Below are 22,905 nucleotides of genomic sequence, written 5' to 3' on the forward strand. Positions count from 1 at the left end.
TGGGCTCCCAAATATGCTTTTTTTAACAGTTTAACAGCAACTACACAGGAATGGTTCACTTTTGGTAATTAAGGAGAAGCAGCTCAATAAGGATTAAATAGGACCCCATAGAGGGAAATGTATAGAAGTCAAAGAGTGTAAGATAAACAATGATAATTGATATATTAAGATATGTAAAATGCATAAATGAATAAATAAAGGAATGGTTCACTTCAGCCATTTTATTTCTATACAGTGAATACAACAAAAGACATTTGCCATACAGCTGAACACACAATGGAAGGAATTACACATCAAGTTCTGCTATTATTCTATATTAACTTATTAATTATTTTAACCATTTTGTACAAACAATATTTACATCAAGGCTATCAAATGCTTTTGTCATTATAAAACTTCAAACTGGAGACCAAAATCATTCAAAGCACTTTAGGACCTATCGTCAGAAAGCAAACCTGTGTGGAACCAATACATTTATCAAACTCTAGCACCCGAAACAGCAATAGTCCACAGATTAAATGGCCCCGCCACACCTTGCAACCGTTCTACCCACAGTTGTCTCCTGCCTGCACAAGCCAGCCTGTTACAATAGTAGGCCTGCTATCTGCATGGGCATACTGGTACCTCTAACATTCTCTATGTTATCTCAAGAAGCTACAACGCCTAGTAAGCTTTAAGGTGTGAAAGTGTGTCAGTGGGGTTGGAGTCTAAAGCTATTTTCCCTGCAGCTTCAAAATTATTAACTGACTAGGCTCACAACCTGGGATTTTGTTTAAGAAAACAGGTTGCAATCATTTGTTAGGGAGAAATCATCTAGGTGAATTATCCCAACATTTGGGAGCAATGACACAAGTGTGAAGTATTTTGATGCCTGAACCAATTGCTGCTGCTGCTGCTACTACTACAAAATATATTTATGGCCACTTAGTATTCAGGGAACTCCGTCCCATGGAAATATTAAATTCTTAATTCATAAGTTAAGCTGACCAATACAAAGCCTAATAAAATTAGTGTGTGTGTGTGGGGGGGGGGGTATTTTCAAGTAGTGTGGATACAGTATCAGACTACTTAAGTGATAGTGTGAGCCCTTCTTACTTGCCTACTGGCTTTCTTGATTACAGAGACTAAATTAAAGTCTTTTAATTGAGCAAGCTATTTTTGCTGGCATGGGCATATGAGTCTAACTCTAAAGGTTATTTAAGTCTAGTTAGTATATGAAACAAGATCTATTTCATTTATATATCATCAGTTACCACATTAAGATAACGCCAGCAGGCAACTGTATGTCCAGATCTCTACCTATGTAGCAGCACACATACTCCTAAACTAATCTAAACAAAATCTGCATCTCAAGCTGAACAACCCATATCAGAGGTTCATTTAGCAGCCACTGTTGGTTTTCAGAACTCTTGCCAAAGCAATTGTCACTGTGGCATTCTTCATTCCCGAGAACAAGTACACCCTGTTCTTAACAATTGCTGACAAAAAAATAAAAAATCACCAAAGCAATTCAAATCACGTATGGGGTGTATTAATCCAAATCCAAGCTATTCAGGCACTGCCAACACACCTACCGTGGGAAAATGTAAATGCATCCTTAAAAGCAATCCTGGGTTTCTCCTCCCCCCCCCCCCCAACCACAGAAATCTTGAAGCTGAGATCATGCTAACACAACACTTGCTTATTCTTTCTTCTATAAATATTGATTTATGTCAAAATAGCTTCATGTAATGAGTTATAAATTCCAAATGAGAAAAACTTGTACAATAGTCACTCCTAGATTCGCCTTAAATGGAGGTGGTGTTCCGGGAATTCAAAGTGAAGCAAGCTTATGTTAAAGTGGAACGCAGCATGGTTGGTTCTCGTGAAGTCTGTTCTAATGCATCTATTCCTTTTCCTCGCTTTATTGGTATGCAGTTCTATGCAACAGCAGTCAATGCAGAGCTTCTTTTATCTAGAAGTGAAGGTTATCTAGTGCTAGAATGCAATGTCAGCATACCTCTGAAATGAAATGTGATTCTCTTATGCCAAAAGAATGACTTAGAGGAACTCCCTTTGTAATATTACAACAATGTATTTTGATTTTTCTCTTGAAGTAGTGAAGTAAAGTAGTAGCCATGGAGTATGTACAGTTGGTTATGTCAATATGGACTGCTTCAGTAGATGGCTCGTGGATTTTTTGTACTATAGTAGGCCTCACAGGCAGCGACATAAGATGATTCTGGGAAAAAGTCGTCATGGTATTCTGCCAAAAACCTGGAAAATCAGAATATGTATTAACAGTTCTGTAATTCTTTAACGTACCTACATAGGTAATTTTTCAAACATCCAACACTGAATATTACAAAAATCAAATTCCTTAATGGGAGTCACACCTTCAGGATTTTGGAGCCTTTTTGCCACATTTCCAGCGATGCTGCTGAAGATCAAAATTAGTCAGTTCACAACTCAAATTTGGTGAGCTTGTAATTCTCTAATGTATTATTTGCTGACTTCAAGCCAAGTATTTTTGTAATTCAGAGACATGTTACAATTTATATTTCCTGTGCAATCTGCATGGTTTCTGAGATTAAGAAGCTAAAGTCTACCATCACTGAACATGCACAGTTATTTGTTGTTGTAACCCTTTGCTTTTTGATTTCCCAAGGACATTAGAATGTCATTTGTAATACACATGAAAAGGTTTTAATTTAACCCTTTGGTGTTCTCCTTGAATCTGCAATATGCTTACAACAAACATTCTTTGCCCTCTCTCTCCTCTGAGGGATCAACAGAGTGCTAGGCTCTCCACAGGACATGGTGCCACCTCTACTATGTCCTCAAGGTTTCTCTCTCAAATCACAGGGATAGAGAGAAGAAGAGAAGGTGGGAAATATTGTTTTCAAATAATAAAAAGAGATTGTACGGAGCTGCCTTCTCTGAGCAGGGAGGATGAAAAACTGGATTGGTAGGTGTGCCAACAGTGAGGTTTGTTCTACACAGCTCTACTTTTTGGCATAAGTAGGAGCAGCAATCTCACTTTCATAGGCCACTAAAGCTGCCTCATGCAGAGCCCTTTAATCCATTGACACAGAATGGAAGTGGCAGAAGTCCTTCCCAGCCCAATTGGAGATTGCAGGGACTGAGCCAGACATGTGTTCTATGATGGTTTTATGCTGCAGTGTGAGAAATAAAAATAAAGCTCTTTTTTTTTTTAAACCGATTTTACGTCATCTCTCAGTTACAGCTTCTGACAATACTATCCTACACTTGTCTACTAAGAAGTAAGCCCACTGGGTCTAATGGGGCTTACTCCCAAGTAACTGGGCAGAGGGTTACAGCCTAAAAATACACTAGTTTCTCTAACTAAGGCTTAACTGAATATACTTGCAGCCTCTCAATTATGTATCATAGCTAAGGTTGCCTGGCACTGTATTAACTGCATATTGGTACAGACTAGTGGTCACATATCATTATTGCAAGTCGAATTCCACAGTGCCTACTCCTCCTACAAATAAGACTAGCTGAAAACTCAAATCAGAAGAATGATCAAGTTAGTATTATACGGCAGAAATGCTAATTCAGAGTTCTATTTAATGAACAAATATCAATCCTGAATGGCAACTGTGTGCGCACCGCATAGATGGTAGACCAATCTGAAGCACTGGTGTATCAAGAATGGATGCTAAGGACAGCACTGGACATCATGTAATGATCATGCACATCCTATTGTGCATCTAAAGCATTCCTTACACCAAAGCTCCCACTTCACTTCACATGTGCAATCAGAGGATACACAAATCAAACAATGTGTCAGCTTCTTATTATATAAAATGTTAATGGGAAGCCCTTTGTGAAGGTAGAATTAACTTCTTGGGCACACCCTCTTACTTTTCTTACAGACTAAGCTGTAAGACAGTCACATAGCACAGGACTCGTCCATTATTAAAATGATTGCTCTTGCAGTTACTAGGTGCCCTTGAACATTTAGACTTAAAGACTTTCTATAATTCACGGTCAAGTTACCTTAGGAACAACTCAAAGTGCTTTACTAATGCCTTTAGGTTTTTGTCAGGAAAGCTCATCTTCCTGAGTATCTCTGGAAGCTTTACTGTAGAAGCAAAATGGGGGAAAAACAATATCATAGTTAATTTTTAATCAGTTTCTATGCAACTGTTTAAATAAAAAAAAAAAAAATGTGAATTTTTAAAGTTTAGTTAAGTTTCCCACTGCTCAATACAATATTCTATGAGTATAGAATACTCTGGTGATTTTCTTCCATTTGTAAAGGTATATTGATCCTCAAGGCATACAGAATGGCTTGTGGCTCAGCCCGTAACAGTTTCTGATGAAGATAGTACATGTGCCCTGCTATGCTGTTCATCAGAATTCGATACAACTAGATCAAGTCAAGAGGTGCCTCTAGTTAATTGGACAAGTGATTTTTTTATTTTTGGAACAAAAAATGTGTTAATAGAAGTACTTAAATCAAATGACAACTATGCTGCAAGGATACGCAGCTCAACTTGATTGCTAAAATAGCTTGTCTTCCAGTTTGGAGCTGTACTACCAGCTTTTCGTAACACTTCAACAAGTGACAGTTCAGGTGCATCTGCAGTGACCTACAACAAAGCAGCCCCCCAGAATACATGTGATGCTTAAAACAACAGCCACTGTATCCCATCCTTATTTCTCCCCCAGCACAACAGTTAGTAGAAATGAACTAGCTGGGCTTCCCATGTTAGCACCCAGTTTGAACAAACATAATACTAGTCTAACAGGAAGCACTCAATATTTGAATTCTTGCACCAGGGTCTGAAGATGGAGTAGATAAAGTGTTGGGATACTGCCAGGGAGACAAAGGCCATCAGGCAGGCCTCCACATTGTCTGCGGACGATCTCCCGGTCTCCCGTTGGAAAAGCATCAGTCAATTAGCGACACGAGCCTCAGACACATTCCAATACTCGTGCACACCCATTCTGCAGAAGATTCACCCAGGAGAGCATATTTACAGCTTTATTCAACGTCTATCAGAACAAAGGAAAAACATGACTGCTTGCATCCGTGTCGAGGAAAACAGCCAGAACAGCATCCGTGTCGAGGAAAACAAAAGCTATATACAAAACGGAAGTTCCCAGCAAAAACAGTGCTGGGAGTAAACAGGCATGTGACGCACAACAATCATGCCTGACTGTTTTAAGGAGGAACGGAACTATATCCTAACATAAAGTATATCTGGATATGGGAGAATACCTAAAAGAGAAACTCAAATTCTCTCAAGAGCTCAGATTGCTTATTTCGAAGAGTGTTATTGTGGAAATCCAATCCAAACTTCATTGGGACAAAGCGTTATTTACATCCAAGTAACTGTGTATAGGACCTTAGCGCTATATAGAATCTATTTTCAAAGTAAAAAATGTATTTTACCAAACATGCGCAGCAAATGCTGAGATCCATAAATGTAAGAAGGCGGTGGTGGCTGATCACCTGGGGGATAGCCCTCTGGCATAAGTTTCCATGACAACACCTAAACATAAAATTAGCACGTTTAAGAATACATCAAAACATGGTCCATAATAAGATCCCCAAGAGATTATATAGGCCCAGCTCATACGTCACAATAAACCATAATGAATGGTTTATCATGAATGTAGATCTCAGTCTCACTGTGTTCCTCACCTAGCATCAGTGGGAACAACAAACTACGATCCCTGCTTCAAATGACATCTAAACCAGGGATCTCAGCTTGTTTTGCTCAAACAAACCACAATTAGTAATTCAAGAGCAAACCTTGGCTCTATGCTATGTTTTGTTTGGAGAGAAACAAGCCATAGAGTCTGTTTGGACACAATAATCTGGTCTGGAACTCAAGAGATTGTGGTTTATTGTTTCCGCTCATGCTAGGGAAGCAGCAAAGAGGGAGCCATGTGTACATTTGCAGGTGCAGCTATTCTTTTTCGAAAGAGACTAAGGACAACTTGGGTTCACAGCTAAATTTAGTTCTTTTAACGTAATTTAAGCTTAGGAACCTGCTAGGACTAAGAGCTTACCTCGTTTAATTCATTGTTTCTTCTGCCTTCAAAACCAGCAAATACTGCCCCACCCTCTTTGCTAGGAGTCAACGTGATGGGTGACGATGACCCACTGTGGACAGGAGTTTCTTCAAAAGAAAAGCAGAGAGCTATATTATTCACTGAATCAGGAACAGAACTTTTATTCAAATGAACCTGATGCAACCAAATTAATGCATGATTTATTATTTTTGTTATTTATTAAACTTGTATACTGCCCTTCATCGGAAGATCACAAGGCGGTTCACAACATAAAAATACAAAACGAGAACACAAAATACATAATAAAAACAAGAACACACCAATAACCCATCTCATGAACACATTTAAAAGGACATAGAACATTAATCAGTCAAAGGCTGATTATTCTGGGCTTTATTCTATGTTTGAAGCAAGTCTACTTAAGCAGAGTGGGGCGTGAAGGCAGTTGAAATTATATGCATCCAAACTTAAGATACCTGCTACCTACCCAGAGGGAAAGGTTTCGGTGCCACCAGTACCTACTTTTCTTCCACTACTAGTATAACACTCAGCATGAACATGCCAGATGTCCTTCCCTATTTCTTAAAAAGTAACAGATGATAATGTTTACAACAAAATGGTGTCTGCCCCTGCCCCCACTAAATAATTTCTCCACCTTGCTACAATGACATACTCTTTTCAAGGTGCAAAAACAATTTTGGCATTGAAGTAGGAGCCTCAATGTTCCGTCGTTTTGGTTGTGGTGAGGAACTGCTTTCCGACAATCTGTCACAGTTGGATGTGTGACGTGTGGAGCGCCTTAGGGACTGCAGTATTTCAGGTTCAGTTTTTCGGCGTTTTGGTGTTACTGACTCTCCCGTCACAGGCTGACTGTCCGTGGACTGGGGAGTCGATGGGTTCAGAAGTGGTGGGCTTGGGGAAAGCTCTTCTTGATTTCTGAAGAAAGAGAAAAATAAAAGTGCACTAAAGTGGTAAGTGCTTACCGATGCAACTGTATGTTATGCGAAAAAAGTATTAGCTATAGGAACTATGTGACTTCCATGTTTTTCGAAACTACTTTCTTCTACTTGTTCTTAGCCTACTTGAAACCAATCTCACTATCACAAAAAGCAAGCAAAGGTTAAATGCACTGCAGTTACACCATTACTTAAAATATACTCCAGAGAAAAGAAAAAAGAAGCAGCACCAAACCTACCTGTTAGTGTTTGCTACACTCTCTTTGATTGGAAGAAAAAATTTGGAGGAAGTCACCTTCTTAAACTGTGCTTGCTCATAGGGATACAGAAGAATCAGAGGAAGAGTGAAGTCGAATGTTATTCTTAGCCCATCCACCATTTCTTTACACAATTCAACACTAGAAAGTTAAGGTTGCAAAAGAAATGCATAAGTATTTTCTATAATTAACTAAATGTGTTTATGTTAACATGTCATAAGGCAGACAATTTTAAGAGAAATTGTAAGTGAATGTACATTTTAAGTTAATTGAACTCTAGGGAACTGAATGGTCATGGGGCCTCGACACACAAGAGCACAAATTCATGAACATTTGCACTTCTTGAGTACAGGTCCACAAATTTTGGAATGCCTTCCTTGATAGCCAGCCAAAATTTGAAGTCACCAAGGTTCTTCCCCTGTGGAGGAATGGATGGGTCTCGCATCACGCCATATGGGAGTGCTTCTGACGCACAGCATGAGATTGAGGAGAATTCCCTTTCCCACCCCAAAACTTTGGAGAAGAGCTGGATTCATCGATGTTTCACTGTGTTTATGAATTGGCCAGAGCTTCTCTAAGCTATCACAAGCCCCAGCTCTTGCTCCAGACTGGAAGCTGGGGACTATATCTCTGACGTTTTGCAGAAGAAGCTGAAAACTGACCAGTTAGTAGTGATCCTCTACTCCTCGCCCACTGACTGAGCTGCACAGGGATGATGCTGACAATAGAAAGTCAAATTCACAGGAAGTCAATTCCCCACTAAACACAGAGTTGCCAACATACATTGTAGAAACAACTGTGTCACATTATCACAAGCATAAAGGGTGTGAAAGTATATGAAACAAGCAAGGATAAAGATACAACACTGTAACTGAACCAAAGCAAACACTTTGTCAGGTGAAAATATTCTTTACGCAGTGTGGGAAGAAAAAAGCAGGCTGTTTGGAGAAGCCAGAAATCTAAGGTCTAGGAAGCTGAAATTATGAAAAGAGGGTTCAGAAAAACGGGTGCTGAAGGAAGGGGAAGAGTAGATCATATGCTGAGAATAAACAGACTTGAGGGAAAGGGGTGACAGCAGGGGAAGTCAAAGTAGGACTGGAAAAAACTCACATAGATCTTAGGGACAGGATGAGTTATGTACTGCTGGCAAGCAGAGAGGTGAGGTCATTTGAGGCGAGCAGTGAGCTTAGAAGGTTTTGGAAACAACTTAAAACTTATTGTTTGAGTTTAGAATTTGGACTACTAGCATGAAACATCTGTTTTGATATTATCTTTCTTCTTGCAAGAGATGTATCTGGTGAGGGAAACTGCATTTAGATATTAGGACTTGGTAAACAACCAAATCAACAAACACCCAGGCAAAACACCACACACCCTTTAAATAACACAGTGAAGATTTAAACCCTCTGCTACATCTTCATTCTGCTTACTGTCTTAACTATACAAGATGACTTTATATAAACATAAATGACATACAGAAAAGGCTCTATATGTACCTGGTGTTTCCTGAGAGCTGCCATTTAAGGAACCTTAAATTTTGGAGCTTATGCTCAGGGACAGAAAATGAGGCTGATACTAAAAGGACTGCCAAATGTACCTCTATTTAAAAACAATTGCCTTTTACTTCCAAGACAAAACCTGCCCAAACCAACTCCTTAAGTTGTATCTACATTACTCCCACTAGGAAGGTAATTTTAACAGCTCCTACGATGGCCTTTACAGCTCAACGAGATCCATCTCCATATTGGATTTTCAAGCATTATGATTTGCTTGTGTCAGCTAACCTTTCACTTTATCCTCAGAGTGGTCGAGTTCATTTACAGTAAGTGAGCACATAACACTTTGAAAACTTATGACTTCATTTCAAGCAGGATACTTTAGATACATAAAACAAAAAAGTGCTTACTTACTTCTTTTCTGGTGGGATATAGTGCAGATTCAAGTTGGTGTGTGAAGACATCTGATGGTGCCGTGATCTTTCATTGGCTGAAAAAGCTGCGTTGATAGCAAAATGCTTCACGTACGATTCCAAGATGGTTATTATATTTGTCTGACATGGCAGTTTCACCAGCTAGATGAATCAATCAATGGCCAAATTGAAGGAATTATTTATGCAACAACATAATAAAAGTTCATGACATCTGAGATCTGCTTACCACCATTCTTTTGAAATACACATTTAAGTAGACAAGCCTGAACTCAGAAAAATAAAGTGTACAAGAGAAACTTGCATCCAGCTTTCTCTGTTTGGTGAGTTAAGCAGCCATAGAAATTCCAGTAGCACCAGCTACCTACTGAACACCAATAAAACCTATATTCATTTTACTTATATGTTCCAGAGTCTAAATGTTCAATGGGACCAAACTTACTCTCTTGTATCCACACATTTGCTGTATTGTCTACGTGAGTGGTATAAAAAGGGATATGTACATATACCCCAGAACATAATTTGAATCCATTGGTTTGGGTCCTGCTGTCTGGAGCAACAGAAAAACAAGCTTGTTCCATTTCCCATGTGACAGCCCTTCTGATACTTGAAGATGGCTATCATATTGCCTCTCAGAGCTCCAGAGCTTAGCAGCACAAAACGTACTTTCCTTAAGCTATAACCTCCCTCTGGGATAGCATGGAAGAAGTGATCAGAAATAATACTCTTGCAGGATTCGGGTTATTTTTAAAATTACTCCTTCTGCAGTATAAATTACCGTATTTTTCGCTCGATAACACGCACCTGACCATAACACGCACATAGTTTTTAGAGGAGGAAAACAAGAAAAAAAATTCTGAATGAAACAATGGATGTATCATTTTTGTGCTTCATGCTGTGGCCACAGACATGTGATTTGACGGTGAGTTTGGGGTAGCCCAATGCAAAAATCCTGAGAATCCATGTGGATCTGTGCTTTGTAACCACGTTTTTGCACCATTGCAGCCCCAGGCAACAGTGGGTGCGTGATTTTTTTGGTGCAGGCTGTAGCCATGGACATGCTATGTGATCTGATGGTGAATTTGGGGTGACCCAATGCAAAGATCCTGAGGATCCATGTGGATCCGTGCTTTGTAGCCATGTTTTAAGTGGGGAGGGAAGGAAAAACATAGAAGGGACAAGGAGAACCGAGAGGGGTATGCGGAGAACCAGCTGGCTAAGAATGCAGGAGAGGGGTTTTACCGGAGGGAGGAAAGGAAGGCAAAAGTTCCCCCACCCAAGCCAGCCATCTCTCTCTCTCCCCCCCCCCCCCCCCACCTGCATGTTGCCTGCGAGTCCCTAGACGCAGCAGCAGCAGCACCGGAGAATTAGAAGGAAGGACGCTCTGCTTTCCCCTCTGCTTGGCTGGAGAGGAGGGGTTTTCTCTGCTCTTTGTTCCGTTTGAGCAAACACAGTAACGAAACAGAAGAGGGTGGGCAGTAAGACCCTGAGGCAGAATGCAGGAAAGCAACAGCTTTCTCTCTCGGGAGGCTCGAACGCACGTGTGGCTGCCTGCAATCAGTTTACCACACCGAGAATGAAGATAAACTGGTAAAATAAGGGGGCTGGGTTAAAGCTAAAGGGAAAACCTCAAAGATCCCTCAAGAACAAGGCAGGGGTTCAGGGCTCCCAAAGCCGAGCTGCAGCCTTAGAAGGGGAAAATGGGGCTTTCGGAGGTGGTTTTTACTGCCCCACTGCTTCCAATTTTTTAAAAGGCAAATTGCAGGAGAAGATGCAGCAGTCAGTCACTCTCTCACTCCCTCCAAGCACCCACACTAGCGAACAAACACACAGGCAACCACACACTCACAAAGCACACACACTAGCAAACACACAGTCGTGCTGCAGAGTGGCCAAACCTCCTAGCAAGCACTTCCTTGGCTTCTGCTGACCGCAACGAAGACGACCCTCGAAGAAAATGTGTGATGCACTCGGGCCAGTCGGCTCCAGGGACCACACATACGCTCAATAACACGCATAGACATTTCCCCTTACTTTTTAGGAGAAAAAATCTGCGTGTTATAGAGGGGAAAATACGGTAGCTATTCATCATCAATCCAGAACTCTTTCACTAGCTTCCATAAAGCTTATGAAACAAACAACTAAAATGGTTCACTCTTCTGAATACAAGAATTTGATATAAGTGCTTTCAAGCATCTTCATTTGATTAAGTTATTCATACCCGTTTTCTCCTATTAATATAGTAACAATCTTCCTCAAGCTTTTTTTTCAAGATTTCAGGAATTTCAATGTTTATTGCTCTGTCTTCCATGTCCCGTTTAGTATGAGTCTCTTGCTCTTCTTTCTGTAAAAATACATACAAGATTTTAAAAAGTCTTTTCATACATTGTAGTTGAAGTAAATTACATAGAGAGAAACACTGGAATTATTTATAACATACGAACCAGGACTGATGCTAGTAGCTAGCTAAAGTTAATCCTAACCAACTTATGTCCACTAAGTACTCCGCATATGACTTAGCTGCATCACCCACTTAAAACAACTGCACACTAACACATTTCTTCATTTATAGCATTTTTTTAAAAAAAAATGTAACATCACCCATTCTTTTGAGAGCAAGTCACATTACATTTAGGTTGTACTTTGAAACAATATGCCTCTACGATCAGTGCGAAAAACAATTCTGGAGTTATATGGTATGCTACAAAAATGGGAAACTGGATCCAAACAATGGGCCAGATCCTGATGTTCTCCAACTCCCATGAGTCACTTTTACAGATGGATGGAACCACCCACTTCTCAGCCACCTGACATCAGATTTAATTTTTTCCTTTGTGAACTGGCTTGAATTCAATGTGGCAGGAATCGGCTCCCGAGTGGAGCTCCCAGGTCCCATTGGAGCTCGCTTGGATATTAGCAATTTGTGAAATATTAAGTGGTATATATTTAATGGGCATAGCTTGGGAAGAACTAGGCTCATGTGTTCAAGGTTACCATCACTGGTCTGCTGAGATATACCAGTGACAAAAATCATAGGGTACATAGCACCATGTTTTTACATTGTATGCAAACATTAAGCTAATCTTTTGCGAGTAAGAAACTGTCTCTACACTTTGTACCCAGAAAACTCTGATTGTTGCCCATGAAGTATTTTATGCCGTATCATTTATTTGTTGGTCAAGATAGCTGTATTGGCATACCATTTCTATTTTTTCATCCACGTCACTTTCTTCACTCTTTATTTCTTCATCTGTGCCTTCATCACTGTCATCAGAAGAAGAACTACTTATAGCTGTATAAGAAAAAATGAGTTACCTTTGGCATTTAGCACACTTACCCACTCACTTCATTTGCAAAAGGAGATGTACCGGTAACCCTGGATCTAGCTTTATTTGCCTATTTTAAAACTTTATCAATCTTCCTTTTAACTAATTAAACACATTTAAACTCATCACAAACTGTGTTTTATATATTCGACTTTTATTTTGTTCTGTGTATATCACAATGTTTTTTGTTGCTATGGCTGATGACTGATGCAAATAAAGTTTCATTCCTTCATCACAAAATGTGGAAGGTTTCTTAATATCAGTTAAAAATAACTGTAATTGGGATACTCCTTAGTACAATGCTTCAGTAATTGGAAATTTACAGAAAATAAATTGGTTTCACAAGGAACAATAAGTTGGGCATTACCCAACAGAGATTCTGAAGAGTTATAATTGCTGAAGCATCAGAACAAGCAGGATGTATGGTAAACCTTCCTAATTACCACTACCAGTGTTGAAAAGCTTAAGTATTTGATGTGCTTTTAAGGCTACAGTTCCATTCCAATCCCAAATATGTTCATTTCCAAACCTGAACTCAGAAGTATTGCCAAATTCCTTACAGGTGAATGTGCTTTTTAGCAGGACATACACTATCATCAACAAAAAGCAATTCAAACCAAGAATAGTCTTAAGTTTTTCTGTACATAAGACTTACCTGTGAAGTTTAACCAATAGTAAAATGACACCTTCTGTTTTCTCCCTCCTTTCCCTTATTAGCTTAAGGCTGTAAGCTTCTTAGGACTAGAGATCAATCTTTTTGTGCTGATAAAGTTGATATATAAATACTTAGACAGTCCAATCATAAGCAGAGAAAACAAACACCAAACTTACATTTTTCACTGCTTTTATCATTCTCTTCAGCAGGAAGGATCTTCAATACAGAATCAACACCAGGCAGTCTGCAACGCCCTTTCTTTCCTTTTCTTCTCCTAAAAGAAATTTAAGAAAGCCTACCATTCAACCTAACATTTTGTTATTTTACTTAAAGCAGTAAGAGTACAAAACTACCATATAAACATAAATCTTTAGGATATGCCTGTGTTTTGTCATTCCCCTGAACATGAATGGATTCAAAGACATACATAGTGATGCATACATAGTGCTAGCTATAGGTTGTTGCTACACAAAAAAGCCTTGGCAGATGATTATTATTATTATCATATGCTTCCTCCTTTCCTTGTGTGCTGCAATCCCCTCCCTTGCTGGCAGTAAACCATAGTTTACTCATTCACCCAAACCGGTTAACTATGGTTAGTGCTTGCCATGTAAAGCAGAAGCTATGATTTGATCCTGGAGTTTCTATTCTAGTTTTTTAAGGACTACCGCAGCAATGGGTTGAGAGAAGACTGAAACTGGTTTGCTGGTGCCTTTTCTCACTACCAAGGAGAATAGCAAGCTATAAGAGCAGTAGCTCCCACTATTGCTGGGGGGGGGGGGTCCTTCACCTATATAGGTACGCGGCTTCTCTCATGAAAACAAAAGGTATTGCTTTAAAAAATTAGCTACAGCTAAATAAATCACAAAAGAGGGGCAGAATTAATAAAAAAGCATAGGGCAAAGCACTAAAAAGCCTGTCACCCATCACAACTGTTCTGACTACTAGGGATAGGACGTTTTAAGAATTTTAGCTTTTGGAGCTTTTTTCCTTTTAAGAATTCCCAATGGGAACAGATGGACTTCCATCAAATGTGCTAAAAGAGTTCAGTGAAAAGCTTAGTAAAAAAAATCACTTGGAAGTACAGAATAGCTACATCCACTTCAGCAGGTATAAAGTCACAATTGTATGTAAAAGGAGTATGCATTTAACAGATATTACTATTGGTGCAAACTTTGTTTGATCCTTACATGCGAGCCACAGCTTTCCTTGCCAATCTACGTTGTAATCTGCGGTTTTCATCAGAGTCACGAAGAACATGATCTTCAGCTGCCCATCTGTCCCAACTGAGTATTAAAAAAAAAAAAGCATGAAAATGTAAGATTACAGTAGGGAGTAGTATTTGAAACAATACATATGATTTCAGGTCAGTTCATAATTAAAAGGCTAACTGGGATTTAGTTAATGTTGGTTTTTAGTTTGATAGCCAAGTTAGTGAGATCATGCATACATTTTTTGTATGAGTGGATGCACAAAATATTGCACAAAGCAGTTAAGTTGGCACGCCTCTGCTTACACTGATGGCAGGTCCTCACAATCTGGCCATGGACATTGTTATTCAGGAGCAAGTCCAATTTTAGTGTCATTTACTTCAAGATAAGCATGATTAAAACTGCTGTCTGACTTTCAGGTGGGCATTACAGGTACCAATCCCTGCAAAGGTGTGATTATTTGACATTTTATTTATTTGTGAATTATTAAAAGAACTTGCTGCACTATGCACAATGTACTAAATACATCCTCACCTTCGGTTCCAACCATTAAAATGGATCAGATATTCTGGAATCTTTCTTCCTTTCTCATCCTTTCCAATAACAATGTCAACAATCTGAAATTATAAATGTTTGTGCATTATTATATAAACATGGGGAGAGATTCTACAGGCTTGTACTTCAGACCAAGAGAATTTGTTTCGTTTCCAAGTCAGCTTGTTTATTTTGAAGGCTTACAGACAATATCATATGTGAAAGCAATAGTACTGCTGTTTCAGAAAGGAGCTGGGGAACCAAGCCAAGAATACCACCCAGAGACAATACATTTAGTGACTGAGAATGTGAGGGGATTGTTGAGCGGCTCTCTTTTCAAATGCATTATTTGTTTTGAGGATGGATCACCAATTGCTATTTGTCACAACACTTCAGAGACTGGATTTCTAGCCCATACTAAGAAAGGAACTGATGCTGTATTCAAAACCTGAAGAAACCACAGACACTGCACTTGGGAACTGCAGTTTTCCCCGAGGGAGTAGGCGGAATGTAACCGGTGTGTGTAGCCAATGGTGCTGCTACATACTATGAGGAAACCCTGGGCTGGACATCATCTGGGAGCCCTATGCCACTGTAGCCTGTCTCTCTCACCTGCATCACCCTGGCCACTCTGCTTCTTCCCCCACTTCCCACTGAACTGGGTAAAAAGAAAGCAAACACCTTGACATTGTTTCACACCTTTGCACTTTTCCAGCCTTAACAGTACAATTCAAAACGTGCCATTGAGTTTAATGGGTCTTGCTCCCAGGAAAATGGGAATAGAAGATGGTAGCCTTATTAATATCCAGTATTGCCAGACATTATTTGAAACTCCCATTGTTCTAGGTGCATTTTGCAACAGGGAATTTCATTAGTGCAAGCAGTTTCTGAGCTCTGGGCGCAGCACTGCACCTAAGAGTTCAGATTAAAACTGCTGAGTGAAAGGAAAGGAGGGCCTTTTTCTGCCTCCCCACTTCCAGCTACTCTCTGATGACTGGAGAAGAGACCCTCTTAAGAATATTAGGAGGGTGGGCAGGGGAAGGACTAGACCATGTGAAAAATGAACGTAATATTTTAGCTGCAGTTCATTCATTTTCAGCTTTGTATTATTGTTATTTTAAAAAAGCATGCCTAGACATTCCGTTGTTGCACCCATAACCTAGGTTTAAGGTGCCATTTAGCTCCTAGCTTTCATCACTCAGTTTCTAACACTATTACCAGATCTACGGAACTTGTGCCAGGGGTGTTTTGAAAATAGGGCTGAGATGGGCAAAACGTTTGCAGATCAAAGTCAATCAGGCACTTGTCATAAACAGAGGAGAGAAGACTGAGTGAGGAAACCAATGCAGAAAAGAGGAAGAACCTGATTGTGCATACTCTGGCTGTTTGCTTCTGCACCACAGTGTGCTGAAACTCTCCTCCATCATCACTTCCTATGGGAGCTGCCAAACCCCCGCACACTCCACACTACCCTCATCCTGGTGCTCCCCACCCCCACCCCACCCCATCAGGTGTCATCAAGAATTGACCCTCCTTTGCTTTTTCTTTTCATTTTTTTTACAAAAAGGAAATAACCTTCTCCCTTTCTGATACACCATCTGGCAAGCTGGGATGAGGGAAATTGCCCAGCCTGCTGTCACCCCCGACTCACAACGCTGATGGAGTCTGCTCACACCTTTAAAAAATAATTAAAAAAGAAAACGACCCTGCTTTTCCCGACACCAGCTTGGTAAGGGGGGGTGGGGGGGTTGTGTCAAGAAATAATAGCAAGGTAAATGCTAGTTTCACTCTGCTTCCCCCCCCCCATCCCCTTACCAGGTGGCATCATGTAAGGCCATAGTTTCTCTTTCCTGTTGTAGCTGCTGTGAAACTCCTGAGCTGACTCTAGCTATATTCACCTGCTACCATCCTTGTTTTCCAGGGTGCCTGGACTAGACGCACTCTGGGAAACAAAGGCGGTGACAGGTGCAGCTGGCTTGGCAGGCGTTTTGCTGAACAGTGTGCCTGCTACTGAAGATCCATTTTAAAAAGCAAATGAAAGTATGTTGCCACCTGTCTCTAACAGTCATCATCAATATACACACAATTTCATTCAAAAGCCACAAAACAGGGGAAAGAATACCACAACAATATGCAGGGTTAAGTATACTAAAGCCCTTTGATTTCAAGGACTTTGGTGTGACGAACTCTGCATAAGATTAAGCTGCAGAGTATAAAAGCAATATAACAGTTTTTCCAGTTATTTCCTTTGCAGTTCCCTATAGAGTTTATGGCTACAATCCTAAGCACACGAGTCTACCTATCTTTCACCAAGGCTTACTTCCAACTAAATACAGTATACACAGAATTTGGCTGCATGATCTGGTTTGGACTAACAGGAATTGGAAGGATCTGGTGTACATACCAGGGAATTGCCGTCACTGTATTCAGTGTTAAGCTGCAGTCCTGAGCTATTTTGAAATATATTTTTCAAGCATTTGAAATGGTTTTAAATATGCTTGAGATTACAGCCAAATATATTATTTTCAGTCCTACACCCCAAAGAAACCTCTCAAACTGATAGGTAGATGGCAAAGAATGATCCTACCAGTTTGTTTCAATATATAGATTACCTTAAATGTTTTATGCAAGCCTCATTTATAGCTTATAAATATTACTATAAAACAAAGTATGCTTTTAAAAAAGCAGTTCTCATTCACTATAAGCAAGATTATTTATGCTATGCCCTTTTATTAAAGGTTTGATTTTCAATGCATGGGGAGGGTGTAGAAAGTCCATATTGAATATGTATACAACAAATCCATCCATGCTAAAAAGTTGGTAGTGCCTTCATTGTCCAAACTTGGGTCCAGTTCAAACATTACAAAATGCATGAGGCAGTTTTGTTTTTCTGCCTGAACACCCAAGTACCACACTCTGGTTAGCTGCAAAGGGTCATGCCGTCCAGTGCCTCTGCAGTCAGTGAATAAACTGAACTTGAGTTACATGCCAATTACTACATGGAAGCTTATTCCACATGTGGCTTTTAAGAATATGTAACATTTGGATAAATATTACTTCCAAGTAAATTAGCATGGAATTGAGATACTCGTTTCTAGTGTTGCCAAAATAAACCAGCTTTCTTATAGGAAGCGCACAGCTAAGAAGTCATTGGGAAGGCCTTTCTCTCCTATGGAGAACAATGGAATAGGCCTTGCCATGCAGAAAAGGCACAACTGCCGCCTTCTATATAACCTTTGCAACAGCTTGAGCTGATAATATTCGGTGAACAGAGGCCAGGCCATAAAATTCAATCCCCATTTACCTGGGAATAAGCGCCGCTGAACTTGGTATGGCTTACTTCTAAGCTGATATGGTTAGGGTTGTTCTACAGCTACAGAATATAGAGCCAGCCGGCAGTAAACACAGTGGTCTGTATTGTCTTTTAAGATGCGGAGACAATTTTCCCACATTCCCTGCACCTGATCCGAGAAATCTCCAGGCGCTGGTAAGACCCACCTCTTCCCTCAAGAGAACAGGGGCAGCCAATTTGGCACGTGGTTACCCCACAGAGACGTGTGTCAAGTTGTCCCTTAAAAGGACAGCCCCTGGTAACCAGGTAACCTATACTAAAAAAGCGTCAAAATAAGACGAAGAGACTAGTGGCGGGGGGGGGGGGCTATTTTGCGTTGTCTCCTTTCTCGTTCAACGGTATGTGCAATGGATCAAAATAAAATAATATATGCCCCAATAATATGTGCCCCTTTAGCTGGGTCCAAGCGAGGTGGAAGAGCCCGAGGAAGCTGCTTTGCACCTAAGCCCCTCTCTTCCCTCAAATGGCTGTGGGGCGAGGGTGAGTTGCGGGGTTGGGGGGCAGCCAAACAGAGCTGAGCTCCCCCGCCACCCAGAGGGGAAAGGAAACAGCTGCAGCACCCGGAAGCGCCACCGAAGAAAGAGGCCGCCGCTTCCGTTAGCGGGCGGGTTGCTCGGAGGAGGGGGGCACCGCGCGCGCGCGCGCACGGGAAGAGAGGGGGGGGGTGAGACGGCCAGGCGCGCGTGCCCGCCCTCCCTCCCGGCGGAGGAATCCTCACCTTGGCATCATAGAGCACCTTCGCCTTGGTCGGGTCCGGCTCGAAGCAGAGAACTCTCTCGCCTTTGCGGAATTTAAATTTCATTCCCCGCGAGGTCATTTGTTCATCATGGCGAAAGGGAAGACTCAGCCACGCCTCGCGGGAGAAGGGCGGAGGGAAAGGCAGGCAGGCGGCTCGGCTGAGCCCGCCTCCTCCTCGTCTTCTTCGTCTTCTCCTCCTCCTCCTCCTCCGCGCTGAAAAACAGTCCGCGAGCGAAGAAAGAACGCGCGAGAACAGCAGCGGCAAAGCAGCTGGGCGCCCTCCCGAGCAAGTGCACGCGGTTGCAATGCTTCGTTTCGCTAGTCATGTGGGTGCGATGTGCTATAAGGACGGGAGTGATGCTACCGCTGCCGCTGCGAGGAACAAATCTCCGCTCAGCCATGGAGCCCGCTGGACCACCGGTCGCTTAACCTCATGCATCATAACTGTGGTGCAGAAACCATAACATTCATACCTACCCTCCCAACATTTCTCCGATGGAAATAGGGACGTCCTATTCCATAATTCTAATAGTCCATTTTATTATTTATACCCCAGCCACTCCGGGCAGCTTCCAACATACATAAAAACAAAATACTAAACATTTTTAACATTTAATATTTAGATGTCTTCTAACTTATGGCACAGGGGACGCATAGCTCTCCCAACATTTCTCCTATGAAAATTGGGACGTCCGAAGCAAATGTGGGACCTTCCGGGATCAAATCAGAAACCGGGACGGCTTCTGTGAATCTGGGACTGTTCCTGGAAAATAGGGACACGTGGAGGGTCTGTACAGTGGTACCTTGGGTTAAGTACTTAATTCGTTCCCGGAGGTCCGTACTTAACCTGAAACTGTTCTTAACCTGAAGCACCACTTTAGCTAATGGAGCCTCTTGCTGCTGCTGCGCCGCCGGAGCACAATTTCTGTTCTCATCCTGAACAAAGTTCTTAACCTGAAGCACTATTTCTGGGTTAGTAGAGTCTGTAACCTGAAGCGTATGTAACCCGAGGTACCACTGTATATACCTTGCCTTGAGCTCCTTGGAGAAAAGGCAGGGTGGGGAGATAAAATAGATAAACAATAATGAATACATACATCATACATTCTGGTTTTCAGTGTGAAGTGGGCTAGCTGCCCTAACTCTAGTTCTGCCCTTAGAGCTGCCAAAATGGATCCAAATTCTCCCATTTGTAAGCATGTATTGAAATTGTATGCTTTACTCAATGCACGGCTTGGTAAAAAAAGGCCACCTGTTTATTCAGCTGTTCTCCAGTGTCATGGGCAGGCTGGATACAGAGGAACCAGCTGGGAAACCTCCTCAGAACCCAGGAAGTGGTCAGAGGGAGAAGAGGGAGAAGACTGAGAGAAAGAGGTGTCAGAAAATGAAGATGTAACAGGACTTAGTGAGCAGGAAGAGTCTGTGGCAGACAGAAGTGGAGAAGCAGGAGATGAGGGGGCCCCAGAGGCAGAGATGAATCAGGCTGCTGAAGAAGCCAAGGGGTCTCCCCCTCCTGCTGCTCTCCCCCTCTCCCCTGTCTCCCCGAAGCAGGAGAGACATGAAAAGGGCAGAACTATTGGCTGCATGCAGATGCAGTCTCTGTTTGCTTGGAAAAAGCCCTGGAGAGGAGGAGATTTAGGCAGATGTGGAAAAGAAGGGGTCTTCAGCTTCCGCAACTGTCTCATGGGGCAAGACCTACTGAGAAGAGTTGCTGTGCTCATTAGGCCCGGCTCCCCTGAGCTGGCCTGGTTTCTGCTAATAAAGAGTTAATTTCACATACTCCATGTAATTTATAGCATTTATACATTCATCCTAATTTGCTTGTGTGTGCTTACATGTCTTCCAGTTAATTATTTGTTCATTGTTGCACTTTAAAACACATTTCCACCTCACTTTCAAAATCACAAAAAAGTCCAGTTTTAAAACGCTATTTGATTGCACCTCCAAGATAGAAAGCTATTGGCCTAATATTTGCTGTGTTGACCAGAAGTGGTTTATTGCAGCTCAGCCCAGCAGTACTAAGCAGTGGCGTAGCGTGGGGGGTGCAGGGGGGGGCCGGCCGCACCGGGCGCAACATCTGGGGGTTATGGTTAGGGGGCGCAATTCCACGGTTTAGGGGGCGCAAATCCACGGGTTAGGGGGCGCAAATTACTTGCCTTGCCGCGGGTGCTGACAACCCACGCTACGCCACTGGTACTAAGTGATATGAGAAACCAATAAAAAACTTGCTGGTTATAACTCTTTATTCAGGACTTGTGCTTAATCTGAATCATTTTTAGATGGAATATCTCTTTTAGAAATCTGTTTCTGTGGAGTGCTGTGGTTTGAAACCTGACTGGCTATGTGTTGTTGTTGTTGTTGTTTAGTCATGTCCGACTCTTCGAGACCCCATGGACCAGAGCACGCCAGGCACTCCTGTCTTTCACTGCCTCCCGCAGTTTGGTCAAACTCATGCTGGTAGCTTTGAGAACACTGTCCAACCATCTCGTCCTCTGTCGTCCCCTTCTCCTTGTGCCCTCCATCTTTCCCAACATCAGGGTCTTTTCCAGGGAGTCTTCTCTTCTCATGAGGTGGCCAAAGTATTGGAGTCTCAGCTTCAGGATCTGTTCTTCCAGTGAGCACTCAGGGCTGATTTCCTTAAGAATGGATAGGTTTGATCTTCTCTCAAGAGTCTTCTCCAGCACCATAATTCAAAAGCATCAATTCTTTGGCGATCAGCCTTCTTTATGGTCCAGCTCTCACTTCCATCCATGAAGGGGACTGGCTATATACTTGCCCTTTATTCTGTTTTCTGCTCTGGACAATGTTTTAGCGTGACCTGAAATACATACTTGTCTCTGACCCTTCTGGCTAATCATTTTTCATCTTAATTCCTCAGGGGTTTAACAGGCACTATATCAAAACTTTTATTTTGTTTTTGTTTTTTTATAATATTTTTTATTGCGTTTCTTTTCATAGTTTTGTACATTTCAAATTATACAGAAAAGACCAAATGCAAGAAACATTTTTTTGGTTTTTTTTTTTAACATTGGACTTCCCCACACCTTCCAAAGCTGCGTTCTTTGTAATAACATTATCAGCAATTTGTTACCTTATTTCAAACCTTGTTACAACTTTCAATTATTATGTCTCCACATTCAATATGTTGTATCTCACTTTTGATACCTTTAAAATAAACATAATATGTTTGGTTCACTTGTCTTCTTTTCTCATTTGTAACTTATTTTACCATTTGCTTAATCATATTTGCTAAAGCATAACATTTTCAATAACATGCACTATCTTAAGATTCATACAACTTATAGTATTTTTGCAGATAGTCTTTAAATTTTTTCCAATCTCCCTCAACTGATTCTTCATCCAAATCTCGCATTCTGCCGGTCATTTCAGCTAATTCCATGTAGTCCATCAACTGCGTCTGCCATTCCTCCAACGTGGGTAAATCTTGTGTCTTCCAGTTCTTTGCGATGAGAATTCTTGCTGCTGTGGTAGCATACATAAACAACGTTCTATCTTTCTTTGACACTTTCTGGTCCACCATGCCCAGTAGAAAGGCCTCTGGTTTCTTAGGGAAGGTATACCTAAATACCTTTTTCAGTTCATTGTAAATCATTTCCCAGAAGGCCTTCACTTTTGGGCAGGTCCACCAGAGATGAAAAAATGTCCCTTCTGCCTCCTTACATTTCCAACATTTATTATCAGACAGATGATATATCTTAGCTAGCTTGACTGGGGTCATGTACCACCGGTATATCATTTTCATAATATTTTCTTTCAGGGCACTACATGCCGTGAATTTTATTCCGGTGTTCCATAACCTTTCCCAGTCTTCAAACATAATGTTATGCCCCACATCCTGTGCCCATTTTATCATGGCAGATTTAACTGTCTCATCCTGTGTGTTCCACTTAAGCAG

General features: G+C 41.3%; 1 protein-coding gene across 4 annotated transcripts; it reads right to left on the minus strand.

Annotated features, from left to right (window-relative positions):
* Positions 1-206: 206 nt before the first annotated feature.
* Positions 207-19,271, minus strand: MSL3 (MSL complex subunit 3). Of its 4 annotated transcripts, none has more exons than XM_028727700.2 (13): positions 18,970-19,269; positions 14,900-14,982; positions 14,345-14,440; positions 13,331-13,428; positions 12,374-12,465; positions 11,395-11,517; positions 9,157-9,317; positions 7,229-7,387; positions 6,707-6,969; positions 6,031-6,140; positions 5,408-5,507; positions 4,006-4,090; positions 207-2,256 (listed from the first exon to the last, which is right to left on the minus strand). In XM_028727700.2, the coding sequence occupies exons 1-13, from the start codon at positions 19,066-19,068 to the stop codon at positions 2,157-2,159; spliced, it is 1,569 nt and encodes a 522-aa protein (XP_028583533.1). In that variant the 5' UTR covers positions 19,069-19,269; the 3' UTR covers positions 207-2,156. The 4 variants fall into 4 exon arrangements, with proteins under 4 accessions (XP_028583533.1, XP_077783633.1, XP_028583532.1 ...); XM_077927507.1 differs by lacking the exon at positions 18,970-19,269 and adding an exon at positions 18,204-18,374; XM_028727699.2 differs by lacking the exon at positions 7,229-7,387 and having other exon boundaries at positions 18,970-19,271.
* Between the last annotated feature and the right edge of the window lie 3,634 nt (positions 19,272-22,905).

The sequence above is a fragment of the Podarcis muralis genome, chromosome 4 (genome assembly GCF_964188315.1).
Source record: "Podarcis muralis chromosome 4, rPodMur119.hap1.1, whole genome shotgun sequence".
Classification (NCBI taxonomy): domain Eukaryota; kingdom Metazoa; phylum Chordata; class Lepidosauria; order Squamata; family Lacertidae; genus Podarcis; species Podarcis muralis.

Coding starts and splice junctions, on each gene's coding strand:
- MSL3 (XM_028727700.2), bottom strand. CDS start 19,068: ATGACCTCGCGGGGAATGAAATTTAAATTCCGCAAAGGCGAGAGAGTT. Junction 7,388..9,156: donor TATATCCCACCAGAAAAGAA/GTAAGTAAGCAC, acceptor TTAACTTTCTAG/TGTTGAATTGTGTAAAGAAA. Junction 4,091..5,407: donor GCATTTGCTGCGCATGTTTG/GTAAAATACATT, acceptor TTGCTTCTACAG/TAAAGCTTCCAGAGATACTC.